Source organism: Pelodiscus sinensis, chromosome 3 (genome assembly GCF_052426305.1).
Source record: "Pelodiscus sinensis isolate ZL-2025 chromosome 3, ASM5242630v1, whole genome shotgun sequence".
Taxonomy (NCBI): Eukaryota; Metazoa; Chordata; order Testudines; family Trionychidae; genus Pelodiscus; species Pelodiscus sinensis.
In genome coordinates, this window is record NC_143054.1 from 65022873 (window position 1) to 65044563 (window position 21691).

At 41.2% G+C, this 21691-nt stretch overlaps 1 protein-coding gene across 1 annotated transcript in view; it reads left to right on the forward strand.

Moving 5' to 3' along the window:
- The first annotated feature begins 16840 nt into the window (after nucleotides 1-16840).
- SPACA1 (sperm acrosome associated 1) overlaps nucleotides 16841-21691 on the forward strand; it is a 30083-nt gene continuing 25232 nt past the window's right edge. The window contains exon 1 of the mRNA XM_025189773.3: nucleotides 16841-17075. Within this exon, the coding sequence (XP_025045558.3) occupies nucleotides 16919-17075 (157 nt within the window). The 5' untranslated portion in view covers nucleotides 16841-16918. The remainder of the gene's footprint in view (nucleotides 17076-21691) is intronic.

The window sequence follows — 21691 nt, forward strand, 5'->3', positions numbered from 1 at the left end:
GCTGTGCTCAGTAGTGTTTGTTAAAGGCCGCTTGGCTCAGATAACTCAAGCCAGTAGGTGTAATAGCATTATGGCATGATGGTGCTGAAACCCAAGCATTTCTAGCCTTGGATACAGAAAATATCTTTGTTCAGTGAACTAGAAATACATATTATATACCCGCCACCAGAGATTGAGTCTAGGGCCCTTTTTTTGTAGCATGGGTTACTTTTATGTAAGGGCTCCACATCACATTGCTTAACCACAATCATAATTTTAGACTAATTTAACCTCCTGAAAGGCACTAGATAAGGTTGTCCACTGTCCCCGCTCCTGTTTGATCTGGCCCTCAAGTCCATGGCAATTGCCATATGCTCTCACCTGTATATTTGGGGCATCAGTATTTGCCATTTGGAGCACTGTTTGATGCTATACACCAGTGATGGCCCCTTGTTTATAATGGACCCACAAACCACATTGCTTAGCCTTCCATTGTTAATCCAAGATGTTGACTCACTTTTAGGCTAAACTATAGAATTAACAGAGAGAAGTTGGAACTATTTGAAATCTCCTGGCTGTTTTATAGTGGGGGCTTTCTTTCAATGCACTTTTCAGAGGCAGTCAGAGGAAATGAAATATCTGGGGATAAAAATAGTAAGGAACATTTAAAAAAAAACTTGTAAAAACTAATTTAGAACCATCCATCCCACAGTTAGAAGAAGACATTAATCAGTGGCAAGAGCTTTCCTTGAGCCTCTGAAGTAAAATGAATACAGTTTAGGTGAATATTCTACATAGATTTTGGTAGACTTGGAACAGGTCTCCTGTCATTTTTAAAAGATCAAAGCCTTTATATGGGGCATAACTCATTGTTTTATGCGGTGCTGGAGAAAGCTTTAGCCCACCATTGTTGACTTGGTTTCAGACACCTGGTCCTTCAGAATTATTACTTTGCCTTTGTCATGTTCCAAGCCCCTCACTGGTTCCAACATGTAAACAATAACACCCCCTTTCAGGAGGGCATCAAAAAAGAAGTCATGAAACCAATCCCCCTAGTGGGGCTTTTGGGATCTTCAACCTGGTGTGGCCAAAGCTCCAGAGTGCTTCAGCAGCAATAACAGCAATAGTGGGTGCTACCAGTAGTGGACTACAAATTGCTACGTGTTGCAAGTACTTCCTGGTTCCCGCCTGGAAGTATCCTTTGCCCTCCCAGAAGGAAGATTGAGTACTGAAGCTGGGAGCATGAGAGGCAAGCAGAGAGGGGGCCACCGGACTGTGATCCTGTTTTTGATTTCCTTATAGGTAGGACCCAAATGAAAAGGACTTAAAGAGTACCCTGAAAGGAGATTAAATGATGCAAGAGGACAACATTGGCTTGTCTGTTTTGGGGTTTAGTTATTGTGAGAGTCAGACCATGTTCATAGGGTGTCCATGTTATAGGAAATACACCATGCCTACCCTCCCAGTGGGAAGGCTGAACACTGAAGCTCGGAGCATGAGCCAGGAACGGAGGAGGTTGCTGGAACTGTAATTCTGGTCTAGGATTCCTAAAAGAATAAAACTTTGCTCCTGGTGGTTTGTCTAAGTGGATCTGCTCTGGGGTGACATGTACAGGCACACAACACAGAGGAGTCTCAGGTCTGTTCCCCCAAAATTGTATACAAAGCCATAGGTAGACTTACCCTGTCTTGAATTAACCTCATATGGGGATGGAGAAGAGGAGGGGTGGGTTTTATATTGCCACATAGAGAAAAACTATGTTCCCTCTGTAAAGGCTACCAGAAAATATGGATCATTTTGGCTAATAAGTTTCACTTTCAAGTCCACAAAAGCTACTTTCTGGGATAGTTCTGATTTATAGATTGCCAATCAACAAATCATATGGAGATAATGGCTGGTTGAAGACTGATAGTGAGTTCCATTCTAGTCCTACAGCATCAGGATAACTTCCTTGCCACACCAATTTGGCAATTCATACAGCTGACACACTGATTGACCTGGCACTTTGGCTTGGACCCTAAAGCTTGTCAGAAAGTGGCAATCATAAAAAATTACGCATTTTTGAAAATGTTTTTGTCCCATATTATGATGAGCAATTAAAATGTGAAATGTGTGTGAGAATGGATTTCCAGAAAAATTCCGTTTCGGGAGAACAGAAAGTGTATGTCTATTTTGAGCTCATGTGAGGTAGCTGCTGATTGCACTGAATAGGATGTAGCTGTCAAGAGACTGTCTTTTCATGCATTACTTGGCATTTCCTCTGTTTGTTTCTTTCTGTTTGACTTGTATTGATGAAGGATGCAGGTGTGTGGTCGGTTGCTGCATAATTGGAAGTGATGGTAAAAGAGCAGTGTACTAGATACACAGAGAGCAACAAGACCATTTAACTCCCCAGGGGACTAAGTAAAAATGAGTTGGTAAAAAACTGAGTGTATGACAGATACACCAAAGGTTCAAGTCATATGCTACCAATTTTCCCAAGAGGCTGGGCCAATGTGACCAGGAAGGTCATGTTAAAATACTGGACAACAGCAGTTGCCAAATATATGTTTCCAGGTTGCATAATTATTAGTCTGATTAGAGATGTTTGGTTCTATTTCTCTGACCATGTGTCTGTTGTTATCTTCTCTCTGTGAGCTAATCAGAAAAAATATCAGGTCTCTCTTTCCTGTCACACTGAGGTAAAACAGGAGTAAGTCTTCTGAAGTCTATGGAGCTAACTAGTGTAAATGTAGTGTGAGTACATAATTATGCTTGGTGTTGTTCTAGTCTTTTACTTTTATAGAAAATATCACCTTGCATAGGTGCTGGAACTAAGGGTGGTGGAAGTGCAGCAGAATCCCCAGTTTTGAGTAGTTTCCATCATATAAAAGGTTTATAGTTTTGTTCAATGGTTTTCAATAGCCTCACAATAAAAATTGTTCCAGCAGCTGTGTCACCTTGATGACAACAAACATTCAATAGGAGATAGGGAAAATTTTTCTATTGAAATATCCTAATGATCTTTAAAGGATCTCTAAATGACTTCAGTATTTCAGATGCATCCTAGGGAATAACCATTGCATAAAAAAACCTCAAATGGATCTTCTAGAAGACAAAAGAATGAATTCAAAACCTAAACAACCTTCAGTAATGTGTTTAAAAGCCCAATTCTATTATTTCACTCAGTCTGTGCTTTCTTTCAAATCAGACTAATAATTATACACCCTGGGAACTGTTATATTTCATATATGTGGACCTGACATCCAGTATTTTGAGAATCCTTACACCTTCCATGTATTTTATTTATCATTTTTACAAGGAGAACAGAGGCAGCTTGATGTCAGAAAAAGATCAGAGAGACCAACTCTGTCTTGTTTAATCCTCAGAGAAGTGACTGAACATTCCTTTGGACAGTATTATTTTATATTTCTGCTTCAAAAGTATTTATTTAGTTTGATTTATAAATTATATCATCATGTCTACAGGGCAGTAGTCCTCTGAGAATAATTTTAGTTTGCACCTCTGAGCTCATTTAATATCTGTGTTATGTGAGTGAGGATGGACTTCTAAATAAATCTGGACTTCTGCATTGTTTAATTTCTTCCCCCCTCACTTGATTCAGCAACCAGAAAACTAACTAGATAACATGCTTTTTAACAGTAAGCCTCACCTTTAATCTGGGACAGAAACTGCCTTTTTATTATATGTGCAGAGTGTCTAGCTTGATAGGTCCCTGGATGAGGCTTGTAGGCACTTCCACAATAAATATAACAATAATAATTAGAAAGGAGCACCCTGTAAAAGACCAAGTAACTTCTTTTTGAATGAGGCAGTGGCATAATTCCAGGCAAGATGAAAAGGTGGAACAGCTGGGGCAGAGAGGAGCCGAGTCTCCAAAAGAATCACCTGTACTGAGCTGGATAAGAGGCAAAGTCTATTGCTGATGATCCCAAAGCACTGTCACAAAGAAATTTGCCAAGTATAACTGAGGAGTAAGCAATAAGGGATAGAAGGCAGAGCTATTTGCCCCTCAGCTCTGAGTGGCAACCCTACCCATACCCCGACAGTGACAGTGGACACCTTGTGAGATCTGTAGGAAGGCATCCCATAACTATACAATGACAAAGAGCTATTTGCAAAGGTACATTAAGGATGCAGTTACAGCAGATAGCCAGGAGCTCCTTGCAGCCCAAACAAACCTGACTCGGATGAGCCTAGAGACAGAACCCATTGAAAAAGGGGAAGGAAGCTCAGGTAGGTGTATGAATGTATGTTTTTGTTTTTATAAGTTACTGCACAGTCCCCCAATTTCCTCCCCCAAACTCCATCTGCAAATGGCAACCAATCACATGGAGGTAGGGAATCCAGGAATTGCCATTTAATGTAGCTGGTTTATTTTAAGTGTGTGCATTAATCATACTGGGGAGTAAACATATATTAAATACTGAGCTTTGAAAACACATTCACAAATGCATATTTTTTGCCAGTAGATAAAATTTCTAGTAACGCAAAAATGCAAAAAATAAATTAGTGCATGGCAAACAGAAAAAATAATAATATCTGAGCATTCAAATAAAATTCTTTAAATACATTGAGAAATCTGTAGATACAATCCAGTAGCTGGGCAATCAGACTACAGGATTTTATAGGAATAACACTGTAAGCTAAACATATATAATGTAAACATTAAAAACCAGTATTTTGGTTTTCCCAACCAAAAGTCCAACACAGATTTCTTGCATGTTTAGATTCACCGGGTCATTGGCTATCACAAATTTCAGCAGCTGCTGAGATTCCTGTTCTTTTGCCTGATACAACTTCCCAAACATACTTGTCCAGGTGTTGTTATCCTTTCCTACCTGCATATTAAAGGGAAAATGTGGGCCTCAGCTGACCTGACAGTGACCTTTTAAATAACAGTAGTCAAAGTTAATAGACAAAGGACAATGTAAATACAAATGATTTGGTTACTGTAAATATGATCAAATAACATAGACAATCTAATTAGCTAGGGATTAAATTAAATAGAAGTCAATGGATTGAGTAATGGATAATTAACAGGAATTGTATTTACTTATTTTTCTTGTACTGCAGAAGGCACATCTTTGCCTTTTTTTTTCCCTTCAATGCTGCCTTTTAATTAAACAAAATCATTCTCAATTTTTTACACTGGTTGGAGCATTATTTAAACAAAATAAATGGGAAGGGCAAAGACAGTAAATACTGAGATGCAGGGTTAGATCTATGTTATTAGGTAAGAGCTTGCCAGAATGGGCAGACATTAGACCTGATTTGCAGAGGTGCTCAGTCCTTCCCACACCAGCAGCCTGCAATGGGAGCTGCAGATGCTCAGCCCTTCTGAAAATCATACCTTTGTGTTTCCAATTTACACTTGGAGCGAAAAAACCAAGCAAACATTTTAAAGGCAACTCCCAATTGCTGCACGTGAGTTTATCAAGCTTCATATTTATCAGTCCAAATTCACAGTGAGGAACAGTGCAGAGCTGACTGGCATCTAAAGCAGAGATGCATCCTACGCTTTAAAAATCTTATCAGAATGTGATGTGGCTGTTCTTAAATCTAGATCACACAAGGAGACATCCTGTTGATTTTAATCCTATCCTTTTGGATTTTTGACTGTGGAAAATTAGGGAATGTTTAAGCTTCATCATTATTATCTGGCAATAAAAAAACCATTGATTGCGTAAATAAATGTCAAGGTCCTCTAAAAATAGAGCTTGTCAAATAGTAGATGTCATTTTTATTTTTAAAATGTTTTATAAAAATTACATTCTGCAATGGCCTGCAGTGCTCAGTCACAGCAATCAGTATATTTTTCCAGCGTAGACACAAAGTTGGCTTTTTATATGTTCCTCTGTTGAGAATATCTACTGTTTAGTGAAAGATCTGTTATTTTCATATCTCTCACAGCTGTGAACTACAGACAGTCAAGCTGTCTAGGGATTTATCTTGCACTTATTACTATGGTAGTTGGTACCTCCAAACCAGTGGCTATCTGATTAGAAATCCAAGCAAGAATTAATAAGTATTAACAATTGTTAGGTCCCATGATGTTCCCAACTGCAAGGTACAGCAGCTAACAGCAGCATGTCTCTTCGATGCAATATGCTTCCTGAAGAAGGGAAGCTAGCAGGTTGTGTCATCTGGGGATTAGTGTCTGGCTGTGCATTTCTGGACAGGTGGCAACATGATGGCTTGTGGGCTCACATTTTCCTCACTGTACCAGAGAATGGAGACAAGCCAAGCTAGGGATATTGCAAGCAGTATGGTAATGAGGTAATGGTAATGAGGACACCAATGAGGACTATATGAAATTGGATGGCTTCCAGGATATAGAGAACAGGGAGATGGAACAAGAGACCCTGAGGCTGGAGTGCCGTGGTGGATTTTGGAAAAGATTTGGAGGGCAAACAACAATTGATTATTGGGTGAGAGTGTACTCAATTAGCAAACAGCAAGGCAACCTGACTAGCTGACTGCCCTAGACTTCTAAGTGAGATATGTTATGTTCCAGTTATGTGCCATGACTTAAAACACAACTAGCAAGGACTTAATAATATCTGAACAGGAGTCAAGTTAACAGGAACATCTATGAATAACAGCCACAAAATAAATCAACATCAATTTAGTTCTCCAGTGAATTATGTGAAACTGGAGGCAGAGTTTCCTTGTGGATTCCCAAGACTCTAAGGTTTTGCAGGCACATGTTCTTTGCTTCCTCCAAGGACTTTTAAATCCCTCTCCTCTGAGTGGAACATGTGGAGGAAAATCTGCAAGGTGATACAGAGTTTCCAGGGCTGTCTGTTCACTTGACAGCTTTCCACAGAAGGGTAGAAAACAGTTGACAGTTTGCCCACTTACCAGAGACAAAGACAATACAGTTTCAGTTACTTTCTTTGTGAAGAAAATAAAGGACTATGTAGCACTTTAAAGACTAACAAGATGGTTTATTAGATGATGAGCTTTCGTGGGCCAGACCCACTTCCTCAGATCAAATAATGGAAGAAAATAGTCACAACCATATATACCAAAGGATACAATTTAAAAAAATGAACACACATCCTTTGGTATATATGGTTGTGACTATTTTCTTCCATTATTTGATCTGAGGAAGTGGGTCTGGCCCACGAAAGCTCATCATCTAATAAACCATCTTGTTAGTCTTTAAAGTGCTACATAGTCCTGTATTTTGTTTCAGCTACACCAGACTAACACGGCTACATCTCTATTTCTTTGTGAAGGTGATCAGGGAAATAAGAATTTTATATAGATAATGAAAACACCCATTACATTAATAAAGACAGATAGAATCATAGAACATTAGAACTGGAAGGGACCTCAAGAGGTCATCAAGTCCAGTCCCCTGCCCTCACAGCAGGATCAAGCACCTACTAGATCATCCCTGACAGATGCCTATCTAACAAGCTTTCGAAGGCTATGTCTACACTGCGCTGTAGTTTGAAATGAGACACAATTTGAGCTATTCAAATTGCATTTCTTATTTCAAAATAGCTAATGTCATTATTTGGTGCTTCGAAATAACCCACTTACTCCTTGTGGAATGAGGTTTACAAGGACATTGGAATAGTGAGCCCAAAATAACGGGCTTGTTGTTAAGATAGCTATTTTGGGATACATCAGTATCCCAAAATAGCATTGTAGAGTAGACATAGTTGAATAGTTTATAGTTTAATAGGGCATATAAATCCTATTTGGGGTACAGACCATCTGTCATTATGTGTGTGCACAGTACCTAGCATAAAGTGAGTGTGCTCTTGATTTGGGCCGTCAGGCAACTACTGCCATTATTTATTATTATTATTGTTATTATTATTTATTATTGCCAAGCACTAACTGACAGAGTTAGGAAAAAGTTTTTCCCATAGTTGGATTATTCCATACTTGTCCATTATATAGGGATTCTAGCAGCTTCTTTCAAAATAATGGGCTGGGCTTAATTCAGAGGGAAAATAATTTATTCCACTTACATTCAAAGGCTTAGTGTGTGATCTGTTTGCAGGATGTACGTGATCATTCTGTTTTAGCTTGGTGATGCAGGGTCCTCTGGAATTAATTTCTTCACTGCCTTTTCACGGTGGAATTCTGAAGGTATGGTAGTGTTCTGTGTAAATGGAGTCTTCTTCCGTGTTCAGTTTACCAGTATTGATGGTAACATTATCAAAGTCAAAAGGTCGGAGTCTCTTATATCCAAGGGGACACCCAACACATGCACATTTCTTGGTCTCATCTGTTTTTCAAGATACTCCAGATGTTATTCTGCTACAGGATTTCCTCTTTAACAATATTTTAATTGAATGGGCCTGCTCTATTACGCATCACTCAGCTGCTTAATAGATCATTTTTAGAGATATGCAGTCAACAGATTCGTGTTCTTGAAAAAAAATTCAGGCAAAGCTTGCCAATAGAGTCTTAAGAGCCCACTTGTCAAGAATTGTTACTGTGATGTGGTTCTAGTATGACAAAATGACTAGAAAGCAAAATCTAGTCCAGGAATGCACTTCTTGCACTGCTGCAAACATGATTTAAAGGTAACAGGATGTTAACACAGCCATTTTGAACTACCTAGTATGTGTATCTGATACACAGCTATACAAGCCAGCAAAAAATCTATTTTAAGGCCATGGCAGTCATGAAATGATTGAAAATCTGTGTCTTTCCCTGCACATCCCACAAAACCTGGAATTTCCTTCATACATAAGGCCTGATTTTCATAGGTGCCAAGTACCCACAGTTCCACTGAAATCAGAGAAATTTGCAAACAGGGTGCTAACTTCCATGGGGCACTATACTACTGTGGTGTTTGGCTATTTTCTCTCTCCACTGATTGGCTGGCTCTTGTTTTTTGTTTGTTTATCTACTGGGAATGAGTGGGGAAACCAAAAACATTTCTTCCCTGGCCAGAAAAATGGCTGTGGCTGCTCCTGATAATGATAGTTGAAAGCAGAGATGGGAGAAAGCAGCAGCTAAGAAAAACTCTATCCATCGGTGGAAGGTGAAGCAGGCAGCCATCAGACTAGAGCAGGTGAGAAGACTGTGTCTCATGTTTGCACATCAGAAGAGGAGTTACATTCTGATTTTAGTTGTGTGAATAAGGCTCTACTATTTGAAAAGTTTTCCTGAATTATCTGCGGTGCTGATTATTGCTGTTCAATAATAACAAATCTGTATTTTTGGTTTTGTGATGTTTTGGACAGGCTATGATAGGTCACTATTAAAGAATCACTGTTTACCAGTAGTAATTGTATGACAGCAGGAGATACATATTTTCTTCTATTCTCACTTTAAGGAAATAACTGTAGTATCTCATATACCACAGAGTAGCGACTGCTGATTTTTGTAAATGACAACCACCACATATAGAACAACAACAAAAATAAAAAAAAATAAAAAATAAATAAAAAAACCACTGTAGGACTCAGTATGTTAGGATTTGAATGTAAACTGCAGAAAGAACAGAACTGTTCTCCCCTGGGAGGGAATCTGAGCAGAATCTCAGATACTTTTCCCTGAAATGCTGCCAACAGTATATTCATTAACTACCTGTGAATCTGTAATATAAGTAGAGCAATTTCTATCTGAGAAAAGCTTAGCCCAGGTTTTTAGCGACTTCAGGAAGATTTCCATTTGGCTCTCCCGCTGAAGCTGCTGCCTACTGTCTCAGATGTGGTAACATATGTAGAGTGCATGCAGAGAAAGTCCAAGGACCATCGGCCAATTGTTGCTCCCACTGAAGTCAACTGAAAAATTCCCATTGACTCAGGCACTTGGTGTTCTGTGATCACTCAGGGTATGTCTACGCTACCCCGCTAGTTCGAACTAGCGGGGTAATGTAGGCATACCCTCAGTGCTTACAGAGCTTATAAAATCTCTGGTTTATTCAGTCTGGAAAGCCCAGTCCTTAAAAACACCGTTCCCACCACTTTATCTTTCTTTCCTAGCCAAAAGTTATTAACAATAACACTGAAAGAACCATTCAGTCATTGAAATGCCATGTATACTCAATACTCAATTTCAGATGCCACTGAAACCTCAGAATTATTGCTGTCAGGAGATGGCAAGCCCATTTGTTTCAGCTGTTTTATGTCCTGGGACTCTGTTATCTCAATCTGCTGTCATTGTTGCCAGTCTGAGACCTTTCAGGCAAAAAGGCAGGTTCAGTGCCCCGTTATTTTCCTCCTTTTGAGGATTTGGAGAAGATGTCACCATAGTACGCATTCACCTAAAGTGAAAATCTCACAGGACTGTAGGGAAACCTACTTCTTGTGACCCCGCTGCTGATTATGACCATTGTTTCGCATCATAAAGACGTGTATCATTTTCATGAAGTGGTGGCAGTTGCCTGTATGTAGCTATAAGTCTCCAGAAACTGACATCAGTTTCTAACAATGCTGGTGTTCTTGTTTTCAGTTTTCTGTCCATGAAATTTTAGCAGGTAACAATCCTTGCTTCGCTGATGATGTTGTTCTGTAATTTACAATGCTTAATATGGATCAGAGCATGTCTTCAGTAGGTGCTTTGTTATTGACATTGTTTCTCACCAACTCATTGGATTGGGGTAAAGGAGACTGTAGTAGGAAGAAAGCCTAAAATATAAGCCCTTGTATGAGAGGCCAGGTATGAGGCAAGATCTGCTTACACAATTTGGGAAGAACAGGGCTGCTTTGTAAAAATACACATTTTAAAGAAGTGCTAGTCATATAAGAACATACATAAGACCATATATAAGTACTTCACAAAGTACTTACGCAAACACATCCTGATGTTAAGTGGTACCAGAGTATTCCAATATCAAGAATGGTACAAAAACATTCTTTAAGAATAACAGAAACAAACTGGCTACTCCTAAAAATAAGGTGAGAATAACAGTATGTAATAAAAGCGACGAGGAGTCCTGTGGCACCTTGTAGACTAACAGATTTATTGGAGCATAAGCTTTCATGGGCAAAGACCCACTTCGTCAGATGCAAGATGCATCTGACGAAGTGGGTCTTTGCCCACGAAAGCTTATGCTCCAATAAATCTGTTAGTCTATAAGGTGCCACAGGACTCCTCGTCGCTTTTGCAGATTCAGACTAACACAGCTATCCCTCTGATACTTGACAGTATGTAATAAAAATGCTTAAATTGAACCAATTTGTATAAGGGGATCAATGGTAACTAGTCACACCAGCGAGCAGTAACTACAGTAATTCCTCATTTAACACTATAGATGCGTTTCTGAAAATGTGCTAAGCGAAAATATGCTATGCAGGGTCAATTTTTTTGTTAAAAATAATGGAAAAGGTAGGAGTTGCATTTCAGGTGGTGGTGGCAAAGTCAATTTTTTGTTGGTGCTCGGTTGACAATATCAACATTAGATATCTAGTATCAGAGGGGTAGCCGTGTTAGTCTAAATCTTCAAAAGCGGCGAGGAGTCCTGTGGCACCTTATAGACTAACTGAAGTGTTGGAGTATAAGCTTTTGTGGGCAAAGACCCACTTCTGATGAAGGTCTTCTGTGGCAGCTGTTTGCACAGGCCTGGGACTGCACATAGAGAGAACACATGCCCCCAAACATCTATCAACATTTAACCACAAAGACTAGTGATTATATGTCTAAATCTGTACTTCACAACAAACTGCTAAAACTCTTGCCCACTAAAGTGTGTCCCATTGCTTGATGCTACTATGTTAGAAATACCAAATACCAGGAAAAATGGATTTGATAGGCACAGTCAACTGTTTAGATGTACTGTAGTATGTTCTAGTAGAGTTATCTCAGGAAAGTTTTTTCCAGCCAACATAAACAAATCCATGCCTGCTATTGAACCAAACAAATGCTGAAATCATTACTATGGCAACAATTCCTACTTCATGAAAGAAGCATGGCATTATCTGTGCATAGGAATAAAATAGGTAGAGGTGTTTTTCAATGTACCTACCCTTAGCCATCCACTACAGATGTGTTGACCTCGTGACATCAGCTCTCACTTCAGGAAGTTTCTATTAAAACTTAGGGAATTATTCATTGACTCATACCCAGTGAATCAAGAAATACTATTGATCTCAAGCACCCTGTCATAGAAGATGTGGCAGTGAATTCACATTTTCTGAAAGGATCAAACATCTTTCTTGCATTCAAAGCCACCAAATTTAACACTGGGAATAAAACAGACATAGTTGCACAGGGCCATTTTAGTGGTGTACATGTGTGTGTATTTGATTATGTGTAGCTACAAACCTATGAAAACACCAATTATAACTAGTGGAACTCTATGGAACATCCATTTTTGTTGTGCTCTTATGGGAACGAGTGAGGATTTATGTTAAAAATACAAATGTTTATTGTTTCCTACTTTAATAGTGGCAATAAGTCAAATAAAAAAAGTAAGAAACTGCTTTGCATTATATGGCTAAATAGGTCTGTCAGATACAGCTTGAGCACTAACCAAGAGCACTAATGAAAACAGGGATATTTATAACACTTGATAAGCCTCCGAGATTCTGAAGGTGTCAATATTACCTGGGTTGCATCTCTCCCCTCTCAACTCCCATGTGGGCAACTGTAAGGAAAATACACCAGTGGGCTGAGCTGCATCTTCTGCTTTTATGATCCTGGGGTGGTGGTGGCTGTCATGGGTCCAAGAAGACTACTTCTCCCTACCTATTACTGACTGGGAAAAGAGAAAGTATTAGATGAAGTTCAATGCCAGTGAGAAAAGCAGAGCCTGGAAGAAAGCTTCCACACACCTATTCCACGGCAGAAATCCTTTTGTTGCTGTTCTGATGCTGGAGAGTTGAGGCAGCATTGCAATCTCTTTCAAAGATACTCATTTGCCAAACCCTTTCCTATTGGAGCAGCAGCCCAGGGTGCAACCAGGCACAATAGCAATACAGGTAGGTATGGCAAACACTACTTGGGAATCCATGGTGCTCCTCCATGGAACCACTAGCAGAGCAAGCAAGGAGTGTGTGTGAGAAGGGCAGCTTCATAGAATCTTACAATCATATAATCCTAAAACTGGAAGGGACATCGAAAGGTCATAAAGTCTAGTCCCTGCCCTCACGGTAGCACCAAACACCATCTGGAACATCCCGGATAGGTGCCTATCTATCTTGCTCTTAAATATCTTCAGTGATAAAGATTCCACAACCTCCTTAGGCAATTCCAGTTTTTAACCACCCTGACAGTTAGGAAGTTTTTCCTAATGTCCAATCTAAACCTCCCTTGCAGCAATTTAAGCCCATTCCTTCTTGTTCTAGCATCAGAGGTCAAGGAGAACAATTTTTCTCCTTCCTCTTTGTAACTCTCATTTAGGTACTTTAAAACTGCTATCATGTCCCCTCTCAGTCTTCTCCTTTCCAAACTAAACAAGCCCATTTCATTCAGCCTTCCCTCATAGCTCATGTTTTCTAAATCTTTAATAATTTTTGTTGCTCTTCTTTGAACCTTTTCCAATTTTTCCACATCTTTCTTGAAATGCGGTGCCCAGAACTGGACACAATACTCCAACTGATGCCTAATCAGTGCAGAGTAGAAGGGAAGAATGACTTCTAGTGTCTTGCTCACAACACTCCTGTTAATGTATCATGTTTGCCCCCCCCCCCCTTTTTTTGCAATAGTGTCACACGATCTCTACCCATCCTGGCTAATAGCCATTGATGGAATTATCCTCCATGGTGTCAAGTATCAGAGGGGTAGCCGTGTTAGTCTGAATTTGCAAAAGCGGGGAGGAGTCCTGTGGCACCTTATAGACTAACCGAAGTGTTGGAGTATAAGCTTTCGTGGGCAAAGACCCACTTCGTCAGATGCATGCAAAGTGGGTCTTTGCCCATGAAAGCTAATGCTCCAACACTTTGGTTAGTCTATAAGGTGCCACAGGACTCCTCGCCACTTATCCTCCATGGATTTCTCTAGTTCTTTTTTGAACCCTGTTATAGTCTTGGCCTTTACAACATCCTTTGGCAAAGAGTTCCACAGGTTGACTTTGCATTATGTAAAGAAATACTTCCTTTGGTTTGTTTTAAACCTGCTGCCTACTTATTTCATCTGGCGACCCCTAATTCTTGTGTTCTGGGAAGGAGTAAGTACTTATTTTTATTCACTTTCTCTACACCAGTTATGATTTAATAGACTGCTATCATATCCTGCCTTAGTTGTCTCTTTTCCAAGATGAAAAGTCCCAAGGTATGTCTACACTGCAGAGTTTTTCCAGAAAAACGGCCATATTTCCGGAAAAACTACACTTATGTCCACACTACAATTGCATTCTTTCAACAGGAAGTCAAAAGAACAGAGGAGTTTTTCCAACAGCGGTAAACCTCTTCCTATAAGGAAGAGACCGTTTTATGAAAGAGCTCTTTCGGAAAAAGGAGTATAGACGGGGAAGAGGGGTTTTCTTTGAAAGAAGAGGCCACGAGGAAAAAGCACAAGTGCCTAGGTGGCCACTCCATCCATAGTAATTACAACTTAAATGCGAGAGAGCATCCAATCAATGTGAATGCTATCTTTTGGAAAAGCAGATTGCTTTTTTGATGCACGTTTTTCACGTGGAAGCTCTCTTTCAAAAGAAGTTTTTCCAGAAGATCTCTTCTGGAAAAGCTTCTTCTGAAAGAAGCCTGCAGTCTACACAGAGCCTCAGTCTTATTTAACTCTTCTCATATGGCAGCCATTCCATACCCCTAATAATTTTTGTTGCCTTTTCTGAAACGTTTTCAATTCCAATATAATTGGAAATTCCCACTATGCCCATCACTACAGTAAATTAAATCATATATTTTTTAAAAGTAATAACCATTCTGGCTTCCTTCCTTCATGTCCTCCCTCACAGTCTATTGTAAATAGCTTAATCAGTTCTCAGGAATTTTGTTTGTTTGATTGTTGATGTTTGAGCATGTGTGTGATGAAGTGTCTGCCCCACACAGGCCCTTCAAAAGTTAAAACCCAGCCCTTGCAGAGGGCTGGAGAGGGGGAGCTGCAGCTGATAGCAGCCAATTAGGGCTCAGCTGAAGGCACTATAAATAAAGGCTCCTGGCAGAGAGAAGACAGATACCCTCTTACTCTTGCTGTGGAGCAGGAGGGACCTAGCTGCCAGGGAAGTGAGAGGCTTCCTAATTTAGAGCAGAGCTAGGGAAGCTCTGGCAAGGCAAGCTCCCAGGCTGCAGGGCCTGAAGCAAGGCCGGAGGTTACTAGGGCTGTGGGGAGGCAGCCAGGGGAGGCAAAGGAAGCTGATCCACATCCCTTGCCAGTGATGAGTGGCCATTTCAGACTTCAATTTGCCCCTCAGGTAAGGGGCTAGATGAAGACTGGCAGAGGGTCCCTGGGGCAAGGTGGATATAGGAGATTGGGGGTTCCCAGAGGCGAAGGATTCCAGGTTATGGATGCACTACAGTAGGACAGTACCCACGTAGGAAGGCACTGCAGTCTGAGGCTGTGTCTAGACTGGCTAGTTTTTCCGGAAAATCAGCCGCTTTTCCGGAAAAACTTGCCAGCTATCTACACTGGCTGCTTGAATTTCCACAAAAGCACTGACTTCCTACTGTAAAAAATCAGTGCTTTTTGCGGAAATACTATGCTGCTCCCGTTCGGGCAAAAGTCCCTTTTGCGCAAAAGGGCCAGTGTAGACAGCTCAGATTTGTTTTGCGCAAAAAAGCCCCAATCGCGAAAATGGTGATCGGGGCTTTTTTGCGCAAAAGCACGTCTAGATTGGCCATGGATGCTTTTCCGCAAAAAGTGCTTTTGCAGAAAAGCGTCCATGCCAATCTAGACGCTCTTTTCCAAAAATGCTTTTAACGGAAATCTTTTTCGTTAAAAGCATTTCCGGAAAATCATGATAGTCTAGACGTAGCCCGAGGGGACATGAGCCCTGACATAGAATGAAGGAGAAGAACAAATAACAGTGGGTGAGACAGCAGCCAGAAGGGGGCATTCCAACAATAAATACCTAATTCCCAGAGTGTCCAGCAGGAGGCGCCCACGTAGTGAGCCATGCCCTGTTACAATGTGTCATGAGTAGGGATGTTAAGGACAAGAAGACGAGTCGATGTTAAGGACAAGAAGACTAGTCGATGTTAAGGGGGGTACTTCAAAGTGGCAGAACCCCAAACAGAACCCAGAGTCTCAGGCTCCTTGCAGTGCTGCCACTTTGAAACACCAGGGTGATGTTTCAAATGGGCAGTCCTGCACAGCTGATCCTGGGATCCTTGTGGCACCCGCCCTTTGAAATGCTGCCACAGGGCAGTGCCATATGGAGCCTGGGTCAGCTGGGAAGCAGCTTTGAACTGCTGGGTGGAGCAGGCTCCCTGAGACATACTAGCTTTGAAATGTACAAGAGTGCTCAGTGGGGGCTCATGTGCATTGCAAAGTGGAAAGTGCCTGCATGGAGCCTGGGGTCAGCTGGGGAGTCCTCAGCTGATTCCAGGCTCCACCTGGCATTTCAAAGTGTCCTTTCTACTTTGAAATGCACAAGAGCACTTGCCGGGGCTCTTGTACATTTCAAAGGCAGAAAGTAGAAGTGCCTATCAGCTTCCTGGGAAGCAGGAAAGGGGGATGTCTGTGGGCAGAGGCAATGGAAAGGAGGCAGAGAAGGAGGCTGGGGGAGGGAGCGGGACAGAGTGGGGGTGTTTTTAGGATGCCAGGTTGAGAAGGGGGGAGGGGAGTTTGTGAGCGGACGGGAGGAAGGGGGCTGAGGACATGAAGGTGAAAAGAGGGCGGGGGGGGGCACGCAGTGAGGGGATGTCCAGGCGCTACCATGCAGAAGCAGCCCCCTCTCTCCCCCCCCCCGCCCCCGCCCGCCCGGCAGGGGTTGGCGGCCGCTCCGAACGCTGCTGGGCCGCCCCTTTGTGACGCCTCAGGGGTTGCCGGGCTGCGGCGGCGGGTTCCAGCGGGGCGGCTCGGCGCTCTGCTCAGGATTCGGCCACTCGGGGTGCGGCGGAGGATGGGGCGGCGGGCGGCCGGGGACGCGGGTTGCCTCGCCCTGCGCCTGGCGCTGCTCCTGAGCCTGCTGGCCCAGCAGCCCGTGAGCGCCAAGAACGACAGCGGCGTTGCCCTGGAGCAAGTCGTGGTGGAGCCGCTGGTGCAGCTCTTAGAGCCGGGTGAGGGAAGGGGCCGGGCCGAGGGGTCCCTGCAGGGTGAGAGGGCGTCTGAGGGCTGCCAGGCAGGGTGAGAGGGTGTCTGTGGGGTGCCAGCATGGTCCGGGCTTGTCTGTGGTGTGGCAGGCAGGTGAGAGGGTGTTTGGGGGGGGATGCCAGGATGGGTCAGGGGGTGTCAGGCAGAGTGTGGGGGGTGCCAGGCAGGTTGAGAGGATCTCAAGGGTGTTGATGGGCTGCTAAGTTGGGTCAGGGATGCCAAGCAGCATGAAGAGGGTGTCTGTGGGGTGCCTGGCCAAGTGAGGGGGTATCTGTGTGAGGTGCCAGGATGGTCAGGGAGTGCCAGCTAAGGGGGTGGCTCTGGGGTGCTGGGCAGGATGAGGGACTTTGGCAGGGGTGCTAGAGAGGGTGAGGGGGTGTCTACTGCGTGCCATGCAGCAGGGATACTCCCTGGGTGCTGAGGGCAAGCAGGATTTCCTTGAGTATGCAAATAGTGGGGAAGTGCAGAAAGGTCCCTGGTCCTTTTTACCTTCACCAGAAAGAAGCCTGACTCCCTTGGTGCATGGACAATAGGAGAGTAGTTCATATTCTATGCCAACAGTGGGAAGACACCCTTGTTCATTCATAGTTTATCAAGTCACACAGGTTTTAAGGGGCCCTTCTAAAGGGGGAATAAAGGAAATTATAAAAATTCCAGATTTACTTGTGATTCATGTAGCTGAACATTGGGGGCTAAAGGAATTTGTTGATTACATGTAAACTCCCTTCTCTGTTAGTTCACTGAGCAATGAGCTACTCAAGTTCACACCTAATGCCTGGTTAGGCACAAGGCCAGCTACATAATGAATTATATTCCTTTCCTCTGCCATCTGAAAATGATCTTTCCCTTTTCCATAATTTTATCTGTCTCCTTGTCCAGATAGGTTTATCTTATTTTTTCCCTACAGCATCATTTTTCATGCTGTGTTTATCACATTTCTCTGCTCTGATGTGACCGCTATCAGTGTCATTACAGAAATTGCCTATGAGGGAGGGATCAATGAAGCCAGCTGCTTTGACTACAAAACCTGAGTTTCAGCAGTGCTGGAACTAGGAATGAAAGTGTTAAGTTTATCCTCTGGACACTCAGGCTTCATGTAGCATTGTGGAAAATATTGCTAATAAGCCACAATAAGAGTAAAACATTTAAAACATGAGTGAGTGACTTTCTCTATTAGTTCACTTCACAGGCATGACTTGCAACAACTCCTATTGACATTCTCAAATAGGATTTTTAAGTGTTTATCAAAATGTACTGTGTGCATCCAGCGATGTGACTTGTAATGAAAAGAAAGAATAAAGGAAAAGATTTCTGCTCTGCATAATTTTACAAGGATTCCAAATGTAGAGAAGAACCCGAGATATCTTTGTTTTGCTTCTACTAATTGCAGCCTTAGGACTGTAATTATATATTTTTTTCTGGGGAGATTTCTCAATTTGTAGATTAGTTTAAAAAAAATCTAGGGAGGAAATGCAAGTAAAGAAAAGGTGAAAATGTATCATTACAGTGATAGATTCAGTATTATATCATTAGGTTTCACCCTGTTCCCTTTAAAGGTTTTTGTTGTTGTTGTTGTTTTTCTTTACTTTTTTAAAATTGACCTCACTGACAACAGGATTGAGTCCATTGTCAATTATTTTTGATTGGCATGGTAATTTACAGTCAATCAATTTTCAGTGTTTAAATATATTTAAAAGTTTAGATGGAATAGTATTTGAATTTTTTTTAAAAAATCCCTTTTTTGAGTTAGGGTTATTCATCTCTATTGTAAGCTTAAAAATATAAGAGTGACCATATCAAATCAGACCAATGACCCATTTAGCTCAGTATCCTGTCTTGAGACAGTGGCCAGTGCCAGTTGCTGCAGAGGGAATGAACAGAACAGGACAATTATGAGTAATCCATCTCCAATCATCCTGTCTAAACTTCTGGCTGTTGAAGGTTTAGGGATGCCAGGTGCATAGGATTATATCTCTGACCATCTTCACTAATAGCTGTTGATGACCATATCCTTAATGAACATATCTTATTCTTTTTTGAATGCAGTTATAGTTTTGGCCTTCACGATGCCCCATAGCAACAAGTTCCACAGGTTGACTGTGTGTTGTTGTTGTATGAAGATGTACTTCCTATTTTTATTTAAACCTTCTGCTTATTCCATTGAATACCCCCTAGTTCCTGTATTATTTGAAAGTGTAAATAACTCTTTCCTATTCACTTTCTCCATGCCATTCATGATTTTATAGAGCTCTATCCTGTCCTTCCATAGCCATCTCTTTTCTGAACTAAACAGTCCCCCTAATCCTTTTTGTTGCCCCTCTGTGTACCTTTTTTAATTTTGACTTATCTTTTTTAAGATTGGGTGACCAGAACTGCACGCAATATTCAATATGTGGGTGTATCATGGATTTCTGTAGTGGCATTATGGCACTTTCTGGTTTATTATCTATTCATTTTCTAATGGTTCCTAACATTCTGTTAGCTTGTTTGACTGTTTCTGCACATTCAGCAGATGTTTTCAGAAAACTGTCCACAATGACTCCCAAGATCTTTCCTAAGTGGTAACAGTTAATTTCAATACCATCATTTTGCATCACTAGTTGTGATTTTTTTTCCCAATGCGCATTACTTTGGTTTTATTAGCATTGAATTTCATCTGCCATTTTCTTGCAGTCCCCCACTTTAGTGAGATTCCGTTGTAACTCTTTGCAATCAGCTTTGGACTTAACTATCTTGATCAATTTTGTAAATTGAGTAAATTGCTAATTTTGCCATGTTTCTGTTCACTGTCTTTTCCAGATCTTTTGTAATTATACTGAATAGTATTGGTCTCAGAACAGATCCTTGAGGGAACCCACTGTTTACCTTTTTCCATTGTGAAAAGTGACAATTTATTCCTACCTTTTGTTTCCTATCATTGAATCTGTCACTGATTCATGAGAGGACCTTCCCTCTTATGTCATGACTGCTTAGTTTGGTTAAGTTTGTGAGTCATAATATGTTTTGTAATGTTACTGGCTCATGGGAAGTCTCCTGAGAGTATAGCATAATTGATATCTGCCCCATAATTAGCAGAAGTTTGTTTGCTTTGTGTAGTTAGGCTGCTCACCTTTGGCTAGTAATCTCTGGGGTGCCTGGCTGCTCTTAAAGCATGTAGTAGTGTAACTGCCACTAAGCAGATTTGAGTCTGGGCTCTCTGGAGCTTAGTGTAGGAGCCTCTACAGCTTGAGCTATAAAGCCAGCTGGCTCTCATCTCTTGTTCTAATCTCTCACTAAGTGCCACTACATGGGTCAGTGAACCACTCTAGGTGTGTGGGTTACAGTCGCAATGAAAAAAAATCAATTTTTTCATTTGTATTTGGGTGGGAGAGTGCAATCTCTCCTTTTAGATGTGACCACACCTTGCCACAGTTGACAGATCTGGTCACCTCTAGACTGGATTACTATAATAGGTAGCCTCTGAGGTAGATATCTGGGGTAAAAAAACTTCACAGATAGTCCCCGTTAGCTGATTCAGGCTTACATTCTGGGTGAGGGTGGAGGGGCCCAAAGCTTGGACTCCAGTATGAGCAGAAACATCTACACAGCAATTTTTAGTCCTGCAGTCTGAACCCTGTAATCCTGAGTTAGTTGACCTAGTCAGCCATGACGTTCCATGATTCTTTTATCTCTGTGTAGACGTACCCCTTGTAGCAGATCTTCAACTAGTGTTTATTATCATGGCTCCATTGAAATCAATAGAACTATGACAATCTACATTAGCTGAGGATCTGCCTTTCAGTTTTCTAACATGTTTTTTTTCTGTCCCTATAAACGAGAATAAGCCATATTATAATATGAGTTATTATATATTATAGCCACATTTAAACACCTTTATATTTGTATTATAGATGGGACCTTGCAAATCTCCTTTGTCTTTGTTATGTTGTGCTGGTTGAGATTAGCTAAAACTCTTTAGCTAACATCCCACAGATTTAAATGGGGGGAGGGGAACTGATAGCATGATGTATTAAGTTATATTAAGTCTTGGCTTGACAAAGCCCTGGTTGGGGTGATGTAGTTGGGATTGGTCCTGCTTTGGGTAGGGGGTTGGACTTGATGACCTCCTGAGGTCTCTTCCAGCTCTATGATCTTTCCTTTTTCACATGATTTTGCATGAGATGATACTGATAGAATCTTTTTTTAATACCTCTCTTTCTGATTTAAGAGAGTTAATAATAACAAACTCAATTGTGAAAGTATTCTTTAAATATTGTACATGTGCTAAGAGTGTTCTGATGAACACAGTTTATATATTGAAATAAATAAAAAATCTTGTTAGGAATATCATAGGAATTATGAAGTTTTATGAATAATGTTGGAAAAGAGGTTACAAGGGTTTTATATCAATTCATCTCTATATGAATGTGTCTGTTACCACTGTAGGATTAATCCCTTAAGGAAGGCTGTTTAATTTTTGTGCATCACTGACTGCTAGTGTGAAAGACCCATGCATTTTTCAACCACAGAAATTTTATGTAAAGCTTAAAAGAAGAGAAATATAAACTTGCATTGATGAATTAACATAGCATTTGGTGTAGAA